Source organism: Dipodomys spectabilis, unplaced genomic scaffold (genome assembly GCF_019054845.1).
Source record: "Dipodomys spectabilis isolate Male_0828 unplaced genomic scaffold, ASM1905484v1 ptg000073l, whole genome shotgun sequence".
Lineage (NCBI taxonomy): Eukaryota > Metazoa > Chordata > Mammalia > Rodentia > Heteromyidae > Dipodomys > Dipodomys spectabilis.
In genome coordinates, this window is record NW_024870750.1 from 7,948,552 (window position 1) to 7,973,282 (window position 24,731).

The 24,731-nt window shown below is 41.5% G+C and overlaps 1 protein-coding gene across 1 annotated transcript in view; it reads left to right on the forward strand.

The window, feature by feature from the left end:
- The window catches only part of Syne2 (spectrin repeat containing nuclear envelope protein 2), a 259,939-nt gene that overhangs the window by 100,102 nt on the left and 135,106 nt on the right, over positions 1–24,731 (forward strand). The window contains 12 exon segments of the mRNA XM_042682550.1: positions 1,277–1,389; positions 3,263–3,465; positions 4,626–4,745; positions 4,845–5,136; positions 6,775–6,926; positions 8,204–8,513; positions 10,219–10,383; positions 11,860–12,201; positions 16,297–16,452; positions 17,397–17,662; positions 19,585–21,688; positions 24,283–24,605. Coding sequence (XP_042538484.1) covers positions 1,277–1,389; positions 3,263–3,465; positions 4,626–4,745; positions 4,845–5,136; positions 6,775–6,926; positions 8,204–8,513; positions 10,219–10,383; positions 11,860–12,201; positions 16,297–16,452; positions 17,397–17,662; positions 19,585–21,688; positions 24,283–24,605 — 4,546 coding nt within the window.

Consider the following 24,731-nt stretch of genomic DNA (forward strand, 5'->3'; position numbering starts at 1 on the left):
ATGCCATTTATGATTTTCTGGTGGTTAACTGGAAATAAAAGTCTCATGCAGTTTTCTGCCTGGGATGGATTTGAACTGAGATCCTCAGGTATCAGCCTCCTGAGTAGCTAGAATTACAGGTATGGGCCACCTGCACCCTGCCTTTCACTTACATTTTTTTTAGACAAGGTCTCTTGCTTTCTGCCAAGGGTTACCCTTGGGCCATGATCTTCCTTTTTCACCTCTCACTTAATTGGGATAATAGGTGTGTACCTCCATGCCTGACATCACAAACAGTATTTGAAGGCATAATAGTTAGACAAATCCATTGGGGAAACCTATTTAGTAAGTAATGGATGGTATAAGTAACATCTGAAAGCACTGTTTTCATGGATAAGTCACCAATACCAAGTGCCACCGACTGCCTGTGGCTGTTGAGTCTATGAGCTCATGCCCTAGCAACTATTTTGGGATATCCTGGGTACTTAAAGAGAAAAATTGGAAGCTCATGCCTGTAATTCTAGCTATTCAGGACACTGAAATCTGAGGATCCCTATTCAAAGCCAACCTGGGCAGAAAGCCAAGTGATAGTGGCTCATGCCTATAATCCTAGCTACTCAGGAAGCTGAGATCTGAGGATCATGGTTTGGTGCCAGCTCAGGCAGAAAAGTCCATGAGACTCTTATCTCCAACAAACTACGCAGAGAAAGCCAGAAGAGGTGCTATGGCTCAAGTGGTAGAGTTCTAGTCTTGAGCAAAAGAAGCTAAGAGACAGTGCCTAGGCCCTGAGTTTAAGCCCCAGGACCTGCACACACACACACACACACACATACACACACACACACACACACACACACACATACACACACACACACACACACACATACACACACACACACACACACACACACACAACACACACACACACACACACGCACGCACACACGCACACACGCACACACGCACACACGCACGCACGCATGCACACGTGCACGTGTGTACTCCATGATACTCTTATCTCCAAATAACCATCAAAAGGCCTGAAGTAAAACTGTGGCCCAAGTGGTAGAATACCAGCTTTGAGTGGAAAGTGAAAATCCAAGGCCCTGAGTTCAAGCCCCAATGCCAACATCAAAGAAAATATACCAAATTATGATGTATTAGCCCTCAAAATTAGGTGTCAGTATTTATTAGCACTTTACACAGTAGTATAGAAAACAGATTCTACAAGCTCTCACATAACAGGGGTCATGATGTGCAAATGAAATGAATAGACCTATTTTTTTTTCTTCTCCAGATCAATGTAAGAACTTTAATGACTGGTTCAGCAGCATTAAAATGAGCCTTAAGGACTGTTTTGAACCCTCAGCAACCAAAACGAGTGTGGAGCAAAAGCTACAAAAACTTTCTGTAAGATACCTATATCAAAACTGATCAAACTAAAATATTAGCAACATAGGACTGTATTTTCATTTAGGGAAGAACTTACTTTGACATAGTAACTTTTTTTATGTAAGAGGTAATACTTCTAAATAACCTGGATATTTTCCAGATATACTGAAACTGCTTTACTGGGTAAATACTCCAGTGGCTTTAACAATTCTATTTTCATATTCTAAGATTCTGTTTATGTTAAGACACTATTTTAGTGAAATGCACTTGTTGTTATTATTATTGTTGTTGTTGTTGTTGTTGTTACTATTATTTTTGCAGTGCTGGTTTGAACTCAGGCCTTGAACTTGCTAAGGTCTCCCTTCGTGTGCAGGCTAGCCTAGAGTTTGAGTCTCCTATGCTTGCTTTCCCACATCGCTGAGATGGTAGATGCATGCCACTGTGCCCAGCTATGAGTTGAGATGGAGCCTTATGATCTATTTTGCCTGGGGTGGCCTCAAACCAGGACCCATCTTTCTCCTCCAATCTCTATCTCCCAAGTAGGCAGGATTATAGGATTATAGGTTTGAGCACCATACTTGGCTAAAAATTGCAACTGAAGTTTTCTTTTTCTTTTTCCGAATACTGGGGCTTGAATTCAGGGCCTTGAGCTTTGGTCAGCTCTTTTGCTCATACCTCCAACTTTCGGCTTTTTGTTGGTTATTTAGAGATAAGAGGCTCATGGATTTGTCTGCCCTGGTTAGTTTCAAGCCTCAATTCTTATGTTTTAGCCTCCCAAGTATTTGGGATTATAGGCATCAATCACCAGCAGCTAGCTGCAATTGAACATTAACACACTGCTGGTCAGACTACAACGTGAACTAAAAGGCTGAGTGTGTGGGGAAACATGTTGCATGCTCGATCACTTTAGGGTAGACAGTCTAGTAAAGTGTTTGCTTGCTTGCTTGTTCTTTGGGAACCAGGCTAGCCTTGAACTCCTGGGGCTAAAGCTGTCTTCATGCCTTCCTTCCCCACCCCAGTAACTGGGGATAGGGGCCCAGTTCTGTTTTGATGTTGTCATGTTCTCAAGCTTGTTGATGGCAACTAAATGTTCTCTTTGCTATAATTAATTGGTATTAACTAATTAGTTAACCAATTAAGTGGTATTAATCTTTATTGCAAGACTTACCTTTGCCCCTCTTTTTGCCTTTACTTTTTTCTTTTTCTTTCTTTCTTTTTTTTTTTTTCTGATCCTGGGCTTGAACTTAGGGCTTGGATGCTGTCTCTGAGCCTCTTTGTACTCTAGGCTAGCACTCTACCACTTGAGCCACAGCACCACTTCTGGCTTTTTGTGAGTAGTTTATACTGGAGCTAAGAGTCTCATGGACTTTTCTGCTCAGGTTGGCTTTGAACTTGGGCCGTAGCTAGGATTAGAGGCGTGAGCGACTAGCGCCCAGCTCTTATATCTCATTTTGTCCATATCATAGGCCTCAGCAACTGATGCATTGAAACACTAAAATTGCAAGGAAAATTCTGCTTGGGCCAAGTTCAAGGGAGAGTAGTCTGTTTAGTTTTGCATATTGATTGCCAGAAAGGAAAGAAGTATTTAGGAGAAGTGGAACAGAGCCAGAATAAGAGTGTGTGGCTTCCTTGGTCTTGGTCCAAGTTCCATGCTCCTGTATTTTTTGTACTTCTGTGATTCCAAGAAAACCAGATGCAAATGCATTTTGACATCCATGATTCAGAACAGCTACAGACCCATCTGCCACTGGCGCTAAGCCATGTCTTCATGTCCTGTCAGGGACAAGATGATGAGATGGAGTGTCGGTTTGTGTGCTGGTTTAGAATAGTGTCACAGAGGTGACAGACAGAGCTCATCAGACCATTTTAACCTTCTGTTTTCTTCCTTCAGGATTTCTTGGCTCTTGAGGGACGGAGTGATAAAATGCAGCAGGTAGACACCGTATTGGAGCACGTACAGAAACATCTTCCCAAAGCACATGTTAAGGAGCTTCACAGTTGGCTCCTGACTCAGGAACTAGAATTAGAGAAAATGGAGTCTATCTGCCAGGCCTGTGCAAAGGAACTTGGTCACCACCTGCAGCAGCTGCTGAGGTAGGAAAGAAAGGTGATCTCAAATACCACTTTCTAGCAATATTTTCCTAGTGATTTCTCATGAACTCTTTGTCAGTACCATGTATGCTAGGAAATACAGTACATTTACATTTCACAAGTAAAATAGATATAGTTGGTCTCAGGGAGAAGTCCTCTACACCGAAACATGAGATGTTCTAGTCTCTTATATAAAATGGGAAGTGGCCAGGCACCAGTGGCTCACACCTGTAATCCTAACTATGAAGAAGACTAAGATTTGAGGATCATGATTCAAAGACAGCCTAGGCAGGAAAGTCCACGAGACACTTATCTCCAGTTAAGCACCCCAAAAAAGTGAGAAGTAGAGCTGTAACTCAAGTGACAGAACATTAGTCTTAGGCAAAAAAGCTCAGAAACAGTGCCCAGGCCCTGACTTCAAGCCCTAGGTAAAAATGCTTAGAGACAGTGCCCAGGCCCTAAGTTCAAGCTCTAAGACTAGTGCACACACACACACACACACACACACACACACACACACACACATACACACTTACAGACACAAGAATTGTTTTCATATGACCTATGTACCAATGGCATACCTAATGTGATGCAAATGCTATGGGAAAATTTGTCTTTATTCTCTAAGGAATGAGGACAAGAAAGGAGGAAAATCGATATTTTACAGTAACAGACACATTTTGTCCCAAATAATTTAGATTTGTGATTGGTAGAATCTATGGATATAGAAACATAGATACAGAGGCCTGACGACACTTTGTTTTTTAATTCTTCATGTTTTTGCAATGCTGGGTGTCAAACTCTGAGCTCTGTCTCTAGCCCTTTTTCTGGGCTAGAGATTAAATTGATGCTAGGATTACAAAAAGTTTGAGAGATTCTTCAAATGATCTAAAATGGCAAAGGCTCGGGATTATCCAAGAAATGTTTTCTATTTGTTGTCTCCTCTTTATAATACCTTTACATGACTCATTGCTTTAGTGACTTCCACTCTAGTACAGTAAATTACTGTTCAGATTTTGATATGTGGCAAGTTACATCTTTTCTAGGAAAATAAACACAGGAAGTAAATACCTGGTCAAGTCACAAGGTACATGTCATCCTTCTCTTGGATATGAATCTATTTTTGTTCATTTTGTAGTCTGATCTGTGAATTGTTCTTTTAGATTGCAGGATGATTATAGAAACCTAAGTAAGTGGTTGACTAATCAAGAAGAGAAATGGAAAGAAATGGGTGAATCGGGAGAGAAAGCTGAGCTATTTTGGGAAGCATTAGCTCAAATGAGGTATCGTGATCTTGGGCAAGGTGTATTACTTGGAGTATAATTCCTTCCATCCTGTAGTAGCAACTCCTACAAATTTTCAATGGTATTTGGAAATTACAGGGAACAGTTTGAGTCTGTGGTCCAGCTGAACAGCTCTTTGAAGGAACATGGCCTTTCGGAGGAAGAAGAAATAATAGCAGAATCAACACATTTGATTGACCGATACCAGACATTATTGAGACAATTACCTGGAAGTGAAGAAGAGGCTAAGCTACCACCTGCTGAGGACCAGAGCCTCCCTGATCTCGCACATGATGTGATTCTGTGGATAAAAGAGATTAAAGAGTCCCTTATGGCTTTGAATTCATCTGAAGGAAAAATGCCACTTGAAGAAAGAATCCAAAAAATAAAGGTAAAACTGTGGAAAGTAGATTTGACAGGTCAGAGTGAACTCTCACTTTGAAAAGATTTAGAAGAAAAGTGGCCAAGATTTGTTTCTTAATGGAAAGTAGGATTACTGTGGACGAGTTGAAGCAATTCAAATCACTGAACTTACAGAAGACAAGGGTTGGGATGGATATAAAATTATTTTAATGCATACTCAAGAAAGTATAATCTCTTTTTGAGGGTAGGGCCCAGTCATTGTCATCTTCAGTATGTGCCAATAAATGAAATAAAAGCCATGGATGAGAACCTGAGTTACTGAGGATATAGGATGAATCCATGTCAGGAGAGCAAATTCAGGGGACAGCAGCACAAATGCTTATTGAAATCACTTTAATTGAAGCATATTATGGAGAAAAAATGATCGATGCTAATTAGCTAGTAGCTCATGCCTATAATCCTAGGTACTGAGGAGGCTGAGATATGAGGATTTCAGTTCAAAGCCAGCCTGGGCGGGAAGACTCTTAACTCCAGTAAACCAGCAAAATGTCACAAACAGAGCTGGGGTTTAGTTGGTAGAGTGTCAGCCTTGAGTGACAAAGCTAAGGGGCAGCACTCAGGCCCTAAGTTGTATGCCCCAGTACTGGCACCAAAAAAATTAAAAAACAAAAAAAAAGCTGGTTGAGGAAAATCATTTGAGATTGTGTCTGTGAGTGTACCTACCTGGCTCATGGGAATCTTGAGTAGTTTTTCTGAATGGAACTGCATTGTTAGAGCAAAAAATAGAAAGAGCAGAGAATGGAAGATAACTGTCATGGTGGAGAGATGAGTTGACATGAGGCATGTTTTTCCTCTGCAAAGTTATGAGTCTTAACAGAAATGTCCTGCTAGGCTGTTCCCTATCCTTCCTTCCACCAGTGAATGGTAGAAGTGAATGGCAAGGAGGATTTGTGGGACCTGTGAAATCAAAGAAAGCAGTTGAAAATCAAGGGCTGAACAGACAAGCATTTACTGAGCACCAACTCTGTGCAATTTATCTGTCTCTGGGGCATCTATGAAAATGAAACTCTGCAGTTAGACTCTCAGTGGAAAGTTTACAAATAAAATGCCATCATCTGAGCTAGGTGTTGGTGGCTCACACCTATAATCCTAGATACTCTTAGGAATCTGAGAATCTCAGTTCAGTACCAGCCAGGGCAGAGAAATCCCTGAGATTCTTACTTCCAATTAACTATCAAAAAGCTGGAAGTTGGAGGTGTGATATAAGTGGTAGAGCACCAGCTATTATAAGAAGCTAAGGAGGAAGCCAGGCACCGGTGGCTCATACCTGTAATCCTAGCTGCTCAGGAGGCTGAGATTTGAGAATCACAGTTCAAAGCCAGCCCAGGCAGGAAGGTCCATGAGATTCTTATTTCCAATTAACCATCAGAAAACCAGAAGTGGTGCTGTGGCTCAAGTGATAGAGCACTCACCTTGAGCTGAAGAACTCAAGGACAGCACCCAGGCCCAGAGTTCAAGCCCCACAACTAACAACCCCATCCCCCCAACCCCCAAAAAGCTAAAGAGGAGTGTGAGACCCTCAGTTCAAGCATTGGTACCAGCAACACACGCAGTCATCGGTAATATCCTTAAGTAAAGCAAATGACATTTTTTTTCTTTGTTTCAGGAAATCATTTTACTGAAACCTGAAGGAGACGCCAAAATCCAAACTGTGATGAGACAAGCTGAGGGCAGCGAGGCCTCGGAGGTTCAGGAGACCCTGACTGATATCCACAGCCAATGGGACAGCACCCTCCACTTAGCCAACACGTACCTAAGGTAGAGGACAAGTTCGCCTTCACCCTCCATCGCTTTCCATGGCCCAGTGGAACCACAACAAGTTTGTTTTGTCTGTCTTCGGCCTGGGTTGGGGAATAATCTTTTGCTGGAGAAAAGTTGGTATCTCAGATAAGAAAAGGCATCCCAGTGCTGATTCCTGAGCAATGGGAACTGAACGTAGTTCATGCACCAACCTGGGAATCTTAGCAGAAAATTCTCACTTACCCCTGCTTCCCTTCCATACCCCTCCCTCCAACCAGCCTCATCCTTCACATGAAACAGTGTAGAACTATCTCTCTTGAAAAAGATTTGCTTACAGAAATTCCAAAAAGGGTAAACATTGATAAACATTAGCTGAACCTTCTAGATAGATCTCTGGCAGAAACTTATTTTGTATCAGGTCTTAAATGTATATTTCAGGTTGGAAATAAATGTTGACTGAGCGTTTTCTAAGGTGATAGATCAAAATTTAAGTTACAGAAAGCATAGAGTTGCTAAATATGCTTAATGCTTATTTTACTCTTATGTAAATATATCATAAAGGATATTGTCATGATATTTAAATATAACAAAAAAGTCAGGATTTTGATACCTAAGGTATTAAAAATTCTCTGGGCAAACTGTATAAAATAATTTCTATGTTTCTGAGCTAAATGGAGTGCTATTTAGAATGTTATAATGTACTCAGGCATTGGTTCATGCCTGTCATCCTAGCTACTCAAGAGACAGGTCTGAGAATTGTGGTTCAAAGCCAACCTGGGCAGATGACACCATGAGTCTCTTGTCTCCAGTTAACAAGCAAAAAGCTGGCTCAAGTGGTAGAGCCCCAGCTTTGAGTGGAAAAAGCCAAGTGAGAGCTGGTGGCTCTGAGTTCAAGTCCCAATACTGGCAATCATATTTTTTTTTAATTACAATGTATATTTGTGGGGGTTTTATTTGTTTGTTTTTGTGGTTGTGGGACTTGAACTTAGGGTCTGGGCACTGTCCCTGAGCTCTTTTGTTCAGAGCTACCCCTCTACCTCTTTGAGCCACAATGCCACTACCAGTTTTTGAGTGCTTCACTGGAGATAAGAGTCTCACAGAGACTTTTCTGCCCCGGCTGGTCTCAGATCTCAGTCTCCTGAGTAGCTAGAATTACAGGTGTGAGCCACCAGTTCCTGGCTATCTGTGTTATTTTAATGCTATTTATTTTTAATGTATCTTGAATTATAGTATGCAAAATGCCTTCCCATTTTGCTAACCATCATTTCATTTATGAAACATTTGGTGAAATTTAGCCACCAAGAAAAGCTTCTGCTAGAAGGAGAGAAATACCTCCAAAGTAAAGAGGACCTGAGACTGATGCTCACAGAATTAAAGAAGAAGCAAGAAGCAGGTTTCGCTCTGCAACCTGGTTTGCAGGAGAAGCAAGCCCAGCTAAAAATCTATAAGAAATTCCTCCAAAAGGCACAAGATTTGACGTCCTTGTTAAAGGAGTTAAAGTCTCAAGGAAATTACCTCTTGGAGTGCACCAAAAATCCCAGCTTCAGCGAAGAGCCCTGGCTGGAAATAAAACATCTACATGAAAGTCTCCTTCAGCAGTTGCAGGTGACTTGGACAGAGGTTTAAATGATTGCAGTGATTTCTATGTAAGATTTGTACATAGAACCTTACAGATGGCTTCGGTTGTCATTCTTCGAGTACACCCAAAGCTTTCAAAATTTATTATTTTTGTGTGAAAATACCAACTCTCAAAATTAACAGAATCAATCCAGTCAGTTTTGCTTAGGAAATCCTTTGCTTGTTAAAAGATGATGATGTTATTTCCTGTCATTGAAATTCTCTTCTTTGAGAGTTCAATAGATTAAAAATTATTTGAGGTGCTGGGAAGGTGGCTCAGTGGTAGAGCGCTTGCCTCATATGCATGAGGCCCTGGGTTCGATTCCTCAGCACCACATAAGCAAAAAGAAAAAAGCCGGAAGTGGCGCTGTGGCTCAAGTGGTAGAGTGCTAGTCTTGAGCTAAAGAGCTGAGGGACAGTGCCCAGGTCCAGAGTTCAGGCCCCACAACCGGACCCAAAAAAAAAAAAAAGTAAAAATTATTTGAATTTAATACATTTATTTTTTGTATTTTGTTTAGTTGTAGAGAGGGGTTTTAGTTGAACATGTCAATTAATGTTAACCCTTTAGGGTCATGTTCTTTGGACATGGCTGTGGAGTTGACAATGTGGATATTCATCATCCACCCATCTATCCGTTGCAATAGTTTAATATGAATTATATTTATGAAACTTCTTGTTTGTGCCCTTCCTGGGATATTTCCACATGATCTGCAGTGAAAGAATTGAGGCAAAATGTCAGCTTGTCATGAGGGAATGTATTCTCTAAATAAGACTGTTTATAATCCTCTAATGAAAGCCAGGTTCAATGCAAGCATTACTAAGATAAGAAATACTACTTCTCCAGATACCAGCAGCTGGGCAAGGGTTAAGATATACCTGCTTGATGCCAGGCACTAGTGGCTTACACCTGTAATCCTAGCTACTCAGGAAGCTGAAATCTGAGGATCATGGTTCAAATCCAGCAGGGCAGGAAAGTCTGTGAGACTCTTATCTCCAGTTAACCACCAGAAAATGAAATGGAGCTGTGGCTTAAAAGTGGTAGAGAGCTAGCTTTGAGCAGGACAGATCCCAGGCCCTGAGTTCAACCCCCACAACCAACCCCCTCCCCCCGCCAAAAAAAATATATGTGCTTGACTGAATATTTTTTAGCTAATAGTTGTTGCTTTTCTGATCAGGTGTAGCCATCTGATAACCATAGGTCCCCAGGGAGGGAACTAGAGGATGATTTTACTTTTGAGTTAGGAAGATTTGAGTTTGACTCTTGGGAAAAGGAATCTGGAATCATATAATAAATTCTCACTTATTTTCCAAGTGTGAATTTTTGGCTTCAAAGTCACAGATAATTGAGGGGGTCTCATTTATTATGGACGTTTGTAATTTAATTTAATGATAGGCTTTGTAGTGTAGCATCTTGTAAGCTCTTAACTAATTGCCTTTGGGAAGGAAGCAAAGGCAAGAAAACATGGAAGGACAAATGTCTTCATTCAGAGTCATTTGGGAGAAGGAGAGATGGAAAGTTTTACATTGTACTATCTCAAACATCAGGAGCTTTGGATAAGATTGGACATAGCCCTGTTTTGAGATGAAACTCTTAATAAACAAGTATTTATGAATGGTATAATTACCTTCTGAGAGAAGAAATAATTACCTTCTGAGAGAAATACTTGGTAAGGTGCCATGGTTTTACTTTTAGGATTCTGTGCAAAAATTGGAGAGTCATGTGGAAGAGCATCACTCATACCATCTTGCGGTCGCAGACCTGAACACCACGTTGGACCATTTCTCTGAGGAACTTGAACATCTTTCCCAGGTGCCTGAAGATCAAACAGCAGTGGAGGACAAACTGCAGAGGCTGCAGGTATTAAATAAGTCCAGACCGAGTAGACATTCTTGAAAAGAACCAATATTCATTACCAATTAACTATCAGTGTCTTCGGTATGAAATCCAAGTACTAGTCAGATGACTCATAGATAAAGATTTGAGCTGACATAATAAAATGGGAATATGTTTCCTCTTCTTTCCCCCTTCCCTTCCCTTCCCTTCCCTTCCCTTCCCTTCCCTTCCCTTCCCTTCCCTTCCCTTCCCTTCCCTTCCCTTCCCTTCCCTTCCCTTCCCTTCCCTTCCCTTCCCTTCCCTTCCCTCCCCTCCCCTCCCCTCCCCTCCCCTCCCCTTCCCCTTCCCCTTCCCCTTCCCCTTCCCCTTCCCCTTTCCCTCTCCCTCCTCCCCCTTTCCCTGTGCTGGTTTTGGAGTTTGAACTGTAAACCTGGGTGTTTTCCCTGTGCTTATCTACTAAAGGCTATGACTTTAATGGCAGAATGCCAGTCTTGAGTAAAAAGACTCAGGGACAGCACCCAGGCTCTGAGTTCAAGCCCCAGGCCTGGCACCAAAAAAAAGAAAAAAGAAAGAAAGAAAAGAGAAAAAATGGAGACTTCTGGGAGTGGGCAGAGCACTTGTGGCTCTGCATTGCTGTAAGAGCCTGAGAATTTATCTTTTCCACTTTGGAGGTGGGCCCCAAATTAAAGCCCCAGAACTGGAACCACCCCAAAAAATAATGCTGGAGGCATTGCTCAAGTGGTAAAGCATCAGTCTAGCAAATGAAGGCCTGAGTTCAAACAAATATCTGTGAACATTTTTTTTCATGACTTGTTGCAGTTTTCTTAATACATATCAACGATTTGTTTGAGAATTTAATGTGGCATACTAGATTGTTTTAAATTGTACTCCAGTGTTTCTTCTTTGTGGCGCGCGCGCGTGTGTGTGTGTGTGTGTGTGTGTGTGTGTGTGTGTGTGTGTGTGTTTCAAGGCTAATGTTCTACTACTTGCACCACAGCTTTACTTTCAACTTTATACTTTCAACTTTATTGGTAGTTAATTGGAGGTAAGAGTCTCATGGGCTTTCCTACCTGGGCTGAATCCTTAGATCTCAGCCTCCTGAGCAGCTAGAATGAACGATGTGAGCACAGACACCTGGCTGATGGTTTTCAACACATTTTCTTTTCTTTTTTCTTTTTAATTTTTTTGGGGGGTCCGGTCGTGGGGCCTGAACTCTGGGTCTGGGCGCTGTCCCTCAGCTCTTCAGCTCAAGGCTAGTGCTCTACCACTTGAGCCACAGTGCTGCTTCCGGCTTTTTTCTTTTTGCTTATGTGGTGCTGAGGAATCAAACCCAGGGCCTCATGCATGCGAGGCAAGCGCTCTACCACTGAGCCACCTTCCCAGCCCCTCAACACATTTTCTACTGGTGAAGCAGCATACTCCATGATTTACGAAAGCCAATGAACTCTTCTTCCAACCAAAGGGCGATATTTTCTGTAACAGTCTTTTCTCTACTCCTAGGAACTAGAGAGTACACTCAATTTGCAAGATGAGCCACTAAAGAAGATTTTAACTTTGGCAAAATCCATCAAACAAAATACATCTTCAGTGGGACAGAAGATGATTAATGATGATCTACAGTCACTTGAACATAAACAAAAGGGTTTAGAAAACAGAATTGAATTTGCTAAGCAGGAGACTGAAAGTTGTCTCAACAGACTTCTCAGATCAGAATGTTTAACAGAAAAGCCTGAAAAGTTTTCTCCATCAAGTGGAGAGTGGAAGGGCACTTCTGATGAGCCAGGGACCACCAATGGCTCAGCAGTGGTGGAGAAGTTGGAGGAAGATTGGGATGGAAACGAGGTAGGTGCTGGTGGCTATGCTAAGACATCAAGCTTGAAAATGAGGAGGTGTGCAGCTCTGAAAAGAGTCCTGAATTAAGTGTTCTGATTTCATAATTAAATCCTCCAAGTGCTGGCTATTTATGAAGTTCTCTTTATAAAAGAGCCCTTGGAAAATGGTCCAGATTTGAGTGGTAAAATATTCCTATTCAGTCTGTTCAAATATCAGTCATCAAATTAGGTTTATTATTCCCACCCATATGTAATCAAGAGCACAAACACTAATTTGAAAAGGCAAAAAGAAAAACATGCACTTTACTTATTTCTATGGTGGGGCTGGGGACTGTAATCCAAGAACTCTTGTTTTGTTTTGTTTTTTCAGTTGATTTTGTAAGTGAAATCAGAGTCTGATAGGACGAAAATAGGCTCTTTTCTTTCTCTTCTAGTGTTAACCCTATGGTGCAAATGTACTTAATATTATCAGAGCATTTTGTGTGAGAATAGCATCACTCAGATTCCCAGGTCTCCTAGGGAGGAGAAGGAAGAATAATGTTTCCATCTCAGCATCCATGTGGATGCCTTTTCCTGTGCCTGGACAAGGGCTTCTTGCATGACGCACAGCTCACAGATTGCAATGGCAAAGGCACAAAGAGAGAGCTTCCAGTAAGCTGTGTTTGAAAGGGTCACCCTGTTGGGAAGCCTTCAGAGTGCAGTGGAACAGGGAAGAAGTTAGACTCAGAACCAACTCAGATGTGAGTTTTTTCTCACAGCTGGAGATACTCGGGAGAGAGCATCGTAGGAGATGCTCTCCCAACAAGGAAGGAATTCTGCTGGGTCGAGTTTGTGATATTGTTACACATTTCAGGGTTCAGGCATATCTGATAAGAGGTGTGAGGGGTGTGAGGGTGTTTGAACATTCAGGGAGTTTCCAGGGTGGGTTGGGAGTTTTGCTCAAATCCCCTTGAGGTGTCTGTTTCTTCTATTCTAGATACCTGGTGTATTGATGATGCTCTAGTTAGAGTTTGACATTATCACTTGGATCCAAAGAAAGCAAGTCTGGTCAGGTTACTAAATCTAAATCAGGGTCATTGTGACATAGAAATCTGTTTTCTTTAAAGGATGGGATTTTTTTTTTAAATCAGGTATTCCTTTTTTCAAGACTAATGTACATCCTTGAAGTAAATATTTTCCTTTGTAAATACTTGTGTGATCAAAGGAGTTGTTTTACTAAATCCTCACCCCCCCCCCCCCCCCCCCCACTAAGTATCCTTCTTTAAGATAGAAGCTGTTCCTAGAGTGTACTCATTATTTGGACAAGCAGGCAAGGTCAGACTGGGAGAGTGCTGCTGTTTGTTTTTGCAGCTTAGTGAGGGGGTGTGTGAGGCTCAAAGTAAAGCAAGTTCCGCCTGTGTGCTTTTCATTAAGCTGTTGATTAAACACCGTGTGTGGTTTCTTTTCCCATACCCCATTTCCCATGATCTCTTTCTACCTCAATTTCTCACCAGCTTTGCATGGTTTCTGTAATTATCAGGAAAGAAGAACACTTGTGCACTGATTGTTTCCCTGGAACAGAAATGCATGGGAGATGAAAGGAACCATAATGGAATTATCTAGGTTACCTGGCCACATGAAAAGTCTCACTGTAAATCCCATGGTATTAGGGATTTTTAAGTCTCAGTCTCTAAGGCTCTTGAGAATGTATATGTGAAAGAAACTTTATTCACACTATTGAAAGGGGAAGCAATAAGTCAAAAAGGAGGAATGCCTGAGTGTCCTCTACTAGCTGTGAGGAGGACCCTGGCCTGACAGGTGACCTTGCTGCCGGGTCAGCTGCTTAAAAACCCCTAAATAATCACACTCCCCTCCCCTCAAATTCAACAAAGTATATTGAATACTGAATTAAAATCCTAGCTGGGAGCTGGTGGCTTACACATGTAATCCTAGCTACTCAAGAGGCTGAGATCTGAGGATCCCAGCTTGAAGCCAGCCAGGCTAGAGGGGAAAATCGAAGTGACTCTTAGCTCCAATTAACCAGCAAACGGCCAGTTAGTGGAAGTGCAGCTCAAGTGTTAGAGCACTAGTCTTGTGAGGAAAAGGCTAAGGGACAGCACCCGGGGCCTGCAATCAAGCCCCAGTACTGGCAAAATATAAGCAAATGAAGAAATAAACACTTGGATTTCTACCTCCTTTAAATTCGATGATTCTATTGACTTTCTGTCACTGTAGAAATAGCTCCTGGGGCTCATAAGAAATGGTGTTTGAAAGTGACTGAAGGTGTTTGTTTTGCACCTTCTGTCCACTGGTTAAAGGCAGTCATTACAGTTGTGCACGCTTTCCTGCAGAACAGCAGTCACTGGCTCCTGGGGTATGGGACCCCAAAGGTTCTGATTTTTCTTTTTTTTTTTTTTTTTGCTGGTCCCAAGGCTTGAACTCTATCCCTGAGCCGCTCTGTGCTCAAGGCAAGCACTCTACTTGAGCCATAGTACCACTTCCAGCTTTTTCTGTTTATGTGGTACTGAAGAATCGAATCCAGGGCTTCATACATGCTAAGCAAGCATTCTACCACTAAGCCATATTCCTAGCCCAGGTTTTGAATTACTAATGTGTAGCTGTCAGTAGCTAATGCTCCCCCAGGGTGTGATCCCAAGGCCTTAGCTCATGCTGTCTTGTGCCAGCTGCTTTAGTTGAGGTGTGTAGGGAGATGGTAATCAGCAGGTGGAAAGCAGGCAGGCATCTCCCTTGGATGATGGTGGCATACGAGCCACCGACTGAATAGAGATGTGACCTCCCCCCTGCCTCCTTCCTTCTTCCTGGATCTTTCCCCTGCATGGATACCCTTCATGTACATTTTCCTCATGAGTTCATAGGAGTGAAATTCCCAATTAAGTGACACATACTCAGTGTTGTTTAGAACCTGGAAGCTCTGGACAGCTTGCATTTACCTGCCACTTAGCATCAGTGACACTCCACATGGTGGCTTTTGATTTTCCTAAGAGCTGCAAATTTACAGAGAAATTGCAAAAATAAGGCACAAGCTCCCTATATCCCTGGGCTGTGACTCTGTTCTATGTTCTATGCTCTATTCTATTCCCTGTTCTTCTATTACTGCCATGGGCGTGGTTGGTGTAAGTGCCCACAAATGCTTGGTGAAGGGAACAAGGGAATGCAGATGCCCCAGCTGTGCGTCCTATTGAGAGCCATAAGTTCTTAAGGCTTTCAGAAAATATCCATTAATCAGTGCAGAACTTGTGTTGCCTTACCTGTGTTGCACTTTGTACTGCTATGGATTACAGTGTATTATTACGGGAAATCTTGGCTTCCCTCTGTCACTTACTATAGACTACCGTGGGTAATAAGGATCCCTTAGTGTTTTCTTTGACCTCTGTATTATAGTGGGTTCTTTTTTTTTTTTTGTCAGTTGTGGGGCTTGAACTCTGGGCCTGGGCACTGTCCCTGAGCTTTTCAGCTCAATGCTAGCATTCTACCACTTGAGCCACAGTGCCACTTCCAGTTCTCTGGTGGTTTATAGGAGTCTTACAGAGTTTTCTGCCTGGGCTTTGAACTGTGATCCTCAGATCTCAGCCCCCCAAGTAGCTAGGATTATGGGAGTGAGCCACTGGTGCCTGGCCATTATAGTGGATTCTTAAGTATAAATTTGGGAACCTTTGTTTTTTTTCATATCTGTTTTCTTTCAGACCCACCCCCGCATGCAGATACATATATTGTAAAAGAATGTTATTTGTTTGTTAAATTTTTTTTTAGATAAGGTCTTTCTATGTAGCCCAGGCTGGCCTTAAACATGATTCTCCTGCTTCAGGCTCCCGAGTGCTGGGATTATAGGCATGTGCTACTATGCCGAGCTCAGACTTGGCATAGCATATAATGGAGCAATGCTAGATCTTGTATTATCAAAAATATTCCATTTCATGAATACCTGTATATAGATATTAACTTTCAAAAATGAATTTTGGTATTGCCCCAAATATACTTCACTTGAGTCTTTAATCTGAGGAGAATTTAGTCTAATAGAAACAACTGGAGTGTTTTCATCAAGAAAAAGAAAAATGATGCATTTGAAGAGTAGACTGTTGAGTAATTAATCTTTTTATGTTTTCAGAATTCAGCAGTGGAAATGGTTTTGTCAAAACAACTTTCCCTCGATGCTCAGGAAACCATGAACAACACTGGAGAGGAGCAGAAAGTCAATGAGCTGCAGAATCAGCCTTTAGAATTAGATGTTATGTTAAGAAGTGAACAATTAAGAGAAATAGAGGTATGGAAACATGAAAAACACTGTCAGCATGATTGCATCATTAAGCCACTGCGGTACAATATATTTTAATTACCAAAAACTTGCTTGGACAGAGTGAAAAGTCTTACTTAACCTTTGCCTGATGATCAGTTTGGTAACTATATAATTATGTACTAATCAGTAAGTTGTATGAATCTTTCCATTTAAAAAGTGGAAGAGCTTAATGACCAGTCATCGTCTTTTCTCTTTAACAAAGTTCCCCAAAACTTATTCAGTGACACAATGTGGAGATTCTGACTTGTTCATTTTCATGGTTCCATGTGTGCTTCTGATTCTAGAAAGTTCTTTGTGTTTTTAGTAATAGTGTGATGAGGTTCTCCTCCTTTGTTTTCATAGCTGATTGATAATTTTATCAATTTATTATTTTAATTTTTTATATTTTTTATTGGATTGTACAATGTACTTATGGCCTGCTAGGTTTTATAAAATGAAATTATAAACTGCCCCCATTATTTTACATGCATTTACATGACAGTAAATGTGTATCTAAAATTGGAAAGAAAGGTGACATAGGTAAAGAAGAATAAGATGATTTTTTTGAGAAATGATAGATCTTTTTAAGAAAACAGTATCTAATTGATCTTAAATACTCAACTTGTGATGAATTTTGATCTAGATATGTATATGTTAACTTTAAACTATGGTCCTCTGAATCTCAGCCTTCTGAGTAGCTAGAATTACAGGCATGAGCCATCAGCATGGAGCAAAATTTGAGTCTAAGTTGAACAGGAGCCTAGCAAAAAGAATCTTTTAGCTGTCATGACTTTAATTTCCCTGTGTGGAAATTAAGAAGAATTTAAAGCACAGGCTTGGGATTGGTTATATTATTTGAAGGAAGGAGGAAAGGAAAGAACATGAAGGAGCAAGTGCATGTGTATTTGCTGATTTGTATGGTTTGTTTTCAGGAACTATACACCCAGTTGGAAGCAAAAAAAGCAGCTATTGAATCCCCAGAGCAATCGGGAAATCTACATACAGCCGAAACAAGTGCTGTGATGCTCCACAATTCAAGACCTTCGGCACATGGCTTTGACAATCTGCTTCAGGCACTTACTACTCTGAAGAAAAACAAAGAAAGCCAGTATGATCTCCTTAGTGACTTTCAGGAATGCCTTGCAACAGCTGAGTCCTCACTGAAAGCCTTGTTTGCAGAAAAGGAAAGTCTGAAAGTGTAAGTGTAGGAATTTAGGACTTGCAGCCAGTCTTCGCTACCTGGGACAGGTTCTTGGTGTTCAGAATTCATAATATGGAAGGACACTATGACCTATTATTCTATTACTATGATCTTAATTCCTTGTAGAAGCTGTTTTAGTCTGTCTGGACTGATTTAGTAAAATACTACAGACTGAGTAGCTTATCAACAACAAAAATGTCTTTCTTTTAAAAAATTTAACAGCAAATGCTGGCAGCGATGTCGGGGAAAGGAACCCTATTGCACTGTTGGTGGGAATGTAAACTAGTACAACAATTCTGCACAGCAGTTTGGGGGTTCCTCAAAAATCTAAACATAGACCTTCCCTACAACCCAGCCATACCACTCCTAGGCATCTACCTAAAACATCTCAAGCCACAGTACCATAAAGATACTTGCACATCAGTGTTCATTGCTGCACATATTCACAATAGCCAAGTTATGGAAACGGCCTAGAGGCCCTACAATAGAAGAGGTGGATCCAAAAAATGTAGTATAATCCAAAAAAATGTAGATAATAGAATTTTACACAGGCATTAGGAGGATATGTCATTAGCAGGGAAATGGAAGATTATCCATTTCCATTTCTCGTGTGTGTGTGTGTGTGTGTGTGTGTGTGTGTGTGTGTGTGTGTGTGTGTGTGTGTGTGTGTGTGTGTGTGTGTGTGTGTGTGTGTGTGTGTGTGTGTGTGTGTGTGTGTGATGGGGCTTGAACTGGGCCTGGTCACCGTCCCTCAGCTCTTCAGTTCGAGGCTAGCACTCTACCACTTGGTCCACCGTGTCACTTCCGGTTTTCTGAGTGGTTTATTGGAGATGAGAGTCTCACAGATTTTCCTTGCCAGGCTGGCTCTGAACTGCAATCCTCAGATCTCAGCCTCCTGAGTAGCTAGGATAATAGTCATGAGCCACTGGCACCCTGCCTATTTCCATTTCTGAGTCAAGCTCAGAGAGACAACACCTGTTTTTCTCTATGTAGAAGCTACACTGGGACATGAAAATTATACAGGACTCCTAGATGTTTACACACAATGATTACACAAAATGTTTACACAAAAGAGGATACGCTTAGAGAAGGAGCACAAAGGTGCAATGCCTCCGGTGCCTCTGAACATACAGTATTTATTGAAATGAATTCTAGGAAATGGAAACAAGAGGTTTTCTTTTTTTTCTTTTAAAAAAAAAATTTAGGCCTGGGAAGGGGGCTCAGTGGTAGAGCGCTTGCCTTGCATGCATGAGGCCCTAGGTTTGCTTCCTCAGCACCATATAAGCAGAAAAAGCCAGAAGTGGCACTGTGACTCAAGTGGTAGAGTGCTCGCCTTGAGCTGAAGACCTGAGGGACAGCGCCCAGGCCCAGAGTTCAGGCGTCAAGACCAACCCTCAAAAAAAAAAAAAAATTAAAGCCGGGGTCTGATGGCTCACACCTGTAATCCTAACTACTCTGGAGTCTGAGACCTAAGGTAGCCAGCTGGAGCAGGAAAGTCCATGAGTTTATCTCCAATTAATAACAGAAAAGGGTGGAAGTGGTGCTGTGGCTCAAGTGGTAGAATGTTAGCTTTGAGCAAAAGGAGGTCAGGGACAGTGTGCAGACCCAGAGTTCAAGCCCCGTGACTGACCAAAAAACAAATTAAGGAAAATAATAACACTGAGGTTTGAATGGGCAGGCTCTCTCTTTATATTTTTTTGGTGCCATTACTGGGGCTCAGAGTCTCAATTGGCTTGCTTGCTCGCAGCTCCTCTTCTAGCATTTTTCTGGTTAGTTGGAGATAAATCTCTCAGATTTGCCTGTCTAGGCTGGCATCAAACCGCGATCCTCCTATCTCAGCCTCCTGAAGTAGCTAGGATTACAGGTACAAGCTACTGGCAGCCCCTGGCTAACAAGCACTATTGTGTTTCTTTCTCTAGGGGACCACTGGATAATGCAACCTATGTGGACAAACTGCAGAAATTTCTGGGATCAGTAGAAAAAGAAAAAGGATATGTAAGAGAGCTTCAACTCAAATGGGAGAGTTTAGCAAAGCCTCTGTGCAGTATGGACAAGAAGCTGTTGGAGAGCCAGCTGAAGCAACTTGAATATGGGTGGCAGCAAGTGGAAGAGCAGGTTGGAAGGAAATGCTCCCAGCAAGTTTTGGAACACGATGCATTTACCTCTCTCATGAGCAAGGTCCATGACCTTGGCATTTCTCTACAGCAACAGCAGCAGAGTTTGCTATTAAAGCTGAAGGCCCCAGACGAACAAGCAGGGAGGCCAAGCATCGTGGCCATGGCTGCTGACCTCCAGGCAAGCAAACAAGAATTTTCTGTGTTAAAGGGGCAAGCCGAGCTTCAGATGAAGAGAATCTGGGGAGAGAAAGAAAAGACGATTTTGGAAGATGCAGTCAATAATTTGAAGAAGCAGTTGGAAGTCCTGGAGCCATTACACGTTGAGGTGGAAAAGCAGATTAAAAAGTGTAGCCTCAGGAGCAAGATGAAGGAAATCCTCTTGTGGGTGAAGACTCTGTTGGGTGAACTCGCCACCCCCATTTCCCTTCTCCCAGATGACATCCTCTCCCAGATCCGAAAATGCAAGGTGACGCATGATGGCATTTTGGATAAGCAGCGGGCCTTGGACTCATTGGTGGAAGAGGTGAAGGAGACCATTCCTAGCTTGCCAGCCTCTGAGAGTGATCACCTCAATAATCTCCTGGAGGAATTACAGAACCAATACCAGGTGCTGGTTTTAAAATCTACTCAAAGATCACAGCAACTGGAATTTGAGTTGGAAGAAAGAAACAAATTGTTTGAAGTTCTAGGGAAGGCTCAACATAGCCTTCAAGAAAATGAAGCACTAATAATTTCCAAGATAGGGGCCACTGCCTCAGAGGGTGAACTGGCCCATCAGCTGGTCACGCTGAAGGCATCTCAGAAGGAATTGCAAGAGATCGAGAGCTTGAGCTCTACCCATTTTCATGAATTCACAGATGCTGCCTATAAAGATCTAAATGTGTTTGAGAGATTGTTTCTGGATGATCAGTTGAAAAGCCTGAACAATAGAACTGACAGGGCACAAAGATTCATTCAGAATAAATGTAATGAAGTAGAACACAAGCTCAATGCTTGCAGAGAATTCCAGGCAGAAATATGTGCACTTCAGGAGGCCATTGACAGCGTGCAGATCAATGAGCTGACACTTAACCAAGAAACACATGAAGATGTTAAGGAGCAGTTCATGAGTCTAAAGCACAGACTTGCTGGGATTCGCTGTAGCATATCACAAGTGTTGGCACATCAAGAAGCATTTGACTATTTAGGGCTAGATGGGGAGGGATTGCACATCGGACAGTTACAAACCCAAGTGTCAGAAAAGGAAAAGGAACTTGAAGAAAAAATGAAGCTGTTGGACACATTTGTAACAGAGCACAGCAAGTATCAGGCATTGCTCAGTAAAATAAGGGCTGTGGATCTGCAAATCAAGGAGAAGGCTGAGTTAGTCTTGAAAACTAGTACTTCATCAGAAAGCAGTGTGCTTGATGCGCAAATTCTGAATCAGAAGATTGAGAAAGCGAAGGAGCTATATGATGAGATAATAAAGAAATTAAGCGAAAGTGAGGTATTTGATGACTCTTTCAAAGAGAAAGAAATACTACACCTAAAGCTGAAGGCCAAAGAAAATGATAAGTTACATGAGGATCTCCAAAACACACTAGGAGAATTCCAACCCAAAGAAATGGATGGAAAGAATGTTCAGGAAGAACTGGAACATTCCTTACATGTTTTAAATCAGCTAAAATCTCAGGTACAGCAGCCTTTACTTCTGCGTTTGGGAATTAAACATATTGAAAATGAGAAGGAGCACTGGGAAGCATTTCAAGCTCAAGTTCAGGCAGAAATGTTTCATATTAAACCTATGAATACTATTGGGAATGGAGGAGTTGAAGAAAACTCTGGTGAACCTGAGGATGTGGAGACAAAATTACATGCCATCCAAGATCTTCAAATGCAACTTTGCAAGAACATTGACTTACACAAAGTAAGTTTGTTTTTTACTTTTAATTAGGCATTTCATGCAACTGTTTTTAGTTCATTATTTTTTTTTTTACTCTAGTTAATATCCATACTAATAAAGAAGTTACAGGTTCCATGGGAGAATTCTTTACAGGGAGATACCTGTTTCCCAAAATTCAGTAAGCCACCTGGCGCCACAGTGGCTCACACCTGTAATCCTCACTACTCAGGAAGTTGAGATCTGAGGGTCATGGTTCTAAGTCAGCCCAGGAAGGAAAGTCAGTGAGATTTTATTTTATTTTATTTTTTTGTCGGTTGTGGGGCTTGAACTCTGGGCCTGGGCGCTGTCCCTCAGCTCTTCAGCTCAAGGCGAGCGCTCTACAACTTGAGCCACAGCGCAATGTCCGGTTTTCTGGTGGTTTATTAGAAATAGGAGTCTCATGGACTTTACTGCCAGGGCGGGCTTTATACCGTGATCCTCAGATCTCAGCCTCCTGAATAGCTAGGATTACAGGCATGAGCCACCAGCACCCGGCTGTGAGATTCTTATCTCCAATAAAATTAATTTTAAAAAAACTGAAAGTGGAGCTGTTGCTCAAGTGATAGAGAGCTAACCTTGAGCAAAAAGAAGCTCAGGGACAGTACCTAAACCCTGAGCTCAAGCCCCAGGACCAGCAAAAACAAAAGGAAACAAAATCCAACACACACTTGATAATCCTATATCAAAAGATAAAAGAATCTTAGAGACTTTTCTGCCCAGGCTGGCTTGGAAACACAATTCTCAGATCTCAATCTCCCAAGTAGCTAGGAATAGAGTTGTGAGCCACAGTGCCTACCACAGTAGAGTTTTGAATAATGCTCATAGCACACCAGTTCTGAAGAGCAACTGCTGCACACTCTCCCCTTTCCTCCTGATGATAGCCTCGTTGCCATACTTTGCATCATACGTTTCTATCAGTTTATAAATGGGCTTCACTTCTCTACCTCAAACAGTTACTACCAATGTATTTGAAATCACTCAATAGATGTAAATGCTTCAAAAATGTAAAGTCATATAAAGAATCTGAATGCTGTTTAATGTGACTCCTAAAAAATCTTGAGTAATTTGAATACCTCTTTTGATTTTAAGAGTTTCAAAGAAACAATTTGCATAAATTTTCACATCTGATTACAATTGGACTGGTAGGGAACTTTATGGTTATCTGTTTGGTTTTGTTTGTTTTGGTCAGTCGTGGGGCTTAAACTCAGGGCTTAGGCACTGTCTCTGAGCTCTTACTCTTTTTGTTGTTGTTGTTGGTTGTGGGGCTTGAACTCTGGGCCTGGGCGCTGTCCCTCAGCTCTTCAGCTCAAGGCGAGTGCTCTACCGCTTGAGCCACAGCGCCACTTCCAGCTTGCTGGTGGTTTATTGGAGATAAGAGTCTCATAGACTTTGCTGCCTGGGCTGGCTTTGAACCTTGATCCTCAGAGCTCAGCCTCCTGAGTAGCTAGGATTACAGGCGTGAGCCATCGGCACCCAGCTTGAGCTCTTATTCTTAAGGCTAGCGTTCTACCACTTGGAGCTACAGCTCCACTGCCAGGTTATGCTTTAGTAAAAAAAATACTTGTTATTTTAATGACAAGATTGAAGAGTAAGGACATTTAATGAGGTATACCTAAAGTTAGTGACAGAGGCATTAAAAAAATAATGGATCAGAATTTTGATTTTGGTTCTGTGCTTTTCATTTGCTCATACCTACTAAGATTAGATACTTAGCTAGGCATAGTGATGCATACTTCTAATCCCAACACTCAGGAGGCTAAGAAAAGAGGATTGTCTGGGCAGACTTGGCTATACAGGGAGACTATCTCAAACCACTCTAATCCCTACTGATGCAAAAAAAGAACCTCTCTCTCTCTCTCTCTAAAACATATGTTATATAATCTTTAATACACAATTTAATCATTCTGCATGTAATTATTAAACTTTCATTTTTTAAGTTTTTGTATTATCTTTAAGTAGTTACAACAAAGGTATTACCATTCAACACATGAACATGCCAGTTTAGGAATACAATGCATCTTGATCACCATTGTTTTCATTAATTCATAGTATAAGAATTGTAGAACAGAAAGACATTGATAATCTATGACTTATGGGATGTCATTTTCAATTTAAATTTGACTTCTTAGAAAATACAGACATAACTTTTCTTTATAAAAACAAAATCTAACTGAGCTAGACACTGGTGGCTCATGCCTGTAATCCTAGATACTCAGGAGCTGAGATCTGAAGATCAGAGTTCAAAGGCAGCCTGCGCAGGAAATTCTGTGAGACTCTTATTTCCAATAAACTACCAAAAAAAAAAAAAAAACCCTGAAGTGGAGCTTTGGCTCAAGCAGTAGAACACTAGCCTTGAACACAAAAGCTCAAAAACAGTGCCCCAGAACAGGCACAAAAACAAAAGAAAATCAAAATGTTTCTCATTTAAAAATAATAGCATAGTATTGTTAGACTGAAAGTACAAAAGCTAATTCTTCTAAGTCTCAGAGATTCTATGAATACATGATCAAAATTCAAGAATGACAAAAATCCTGAAAGTTTGACAATTTTGTTGTAACATATGATCTCCTGTTTACCAGCATGTCTTGGATGATGCACATGAGAACACAGAACGCTACAATGAAGCAGTCACCAGTGCCCTAGAGACCATCGCCTCCCTTCATTCCATCATCACAGCTCCAAGAGTAGACCTCTATGACCTGGAGGCCTCGCTGGAGCTGCTTCACAGGAAACAAAAGGAGTTGGAATCCACAGTTGCGCATGTCCAAGACCTCGCTGAGAAACTGGGGACTGTATCCAGCCCAGAAGCCAAACTACAGCTCCAGGAAGCTATACAAGAACTAGTTTCAAAGAGCTCGGCCTTGAAGGTGGCAGGTGAAATGCAGGAAGCTGAAATGGAAAGGTAGGTCTTATTTCTAAAGAACTGTTCATGTTTATTATGCTTTAAGATCAGATGCTCTAGGGATTTCTCTGTTGTTAGCAGATAATTTGGACAATATGGAAAAGTAAAAAAAAAAACAATCACTGA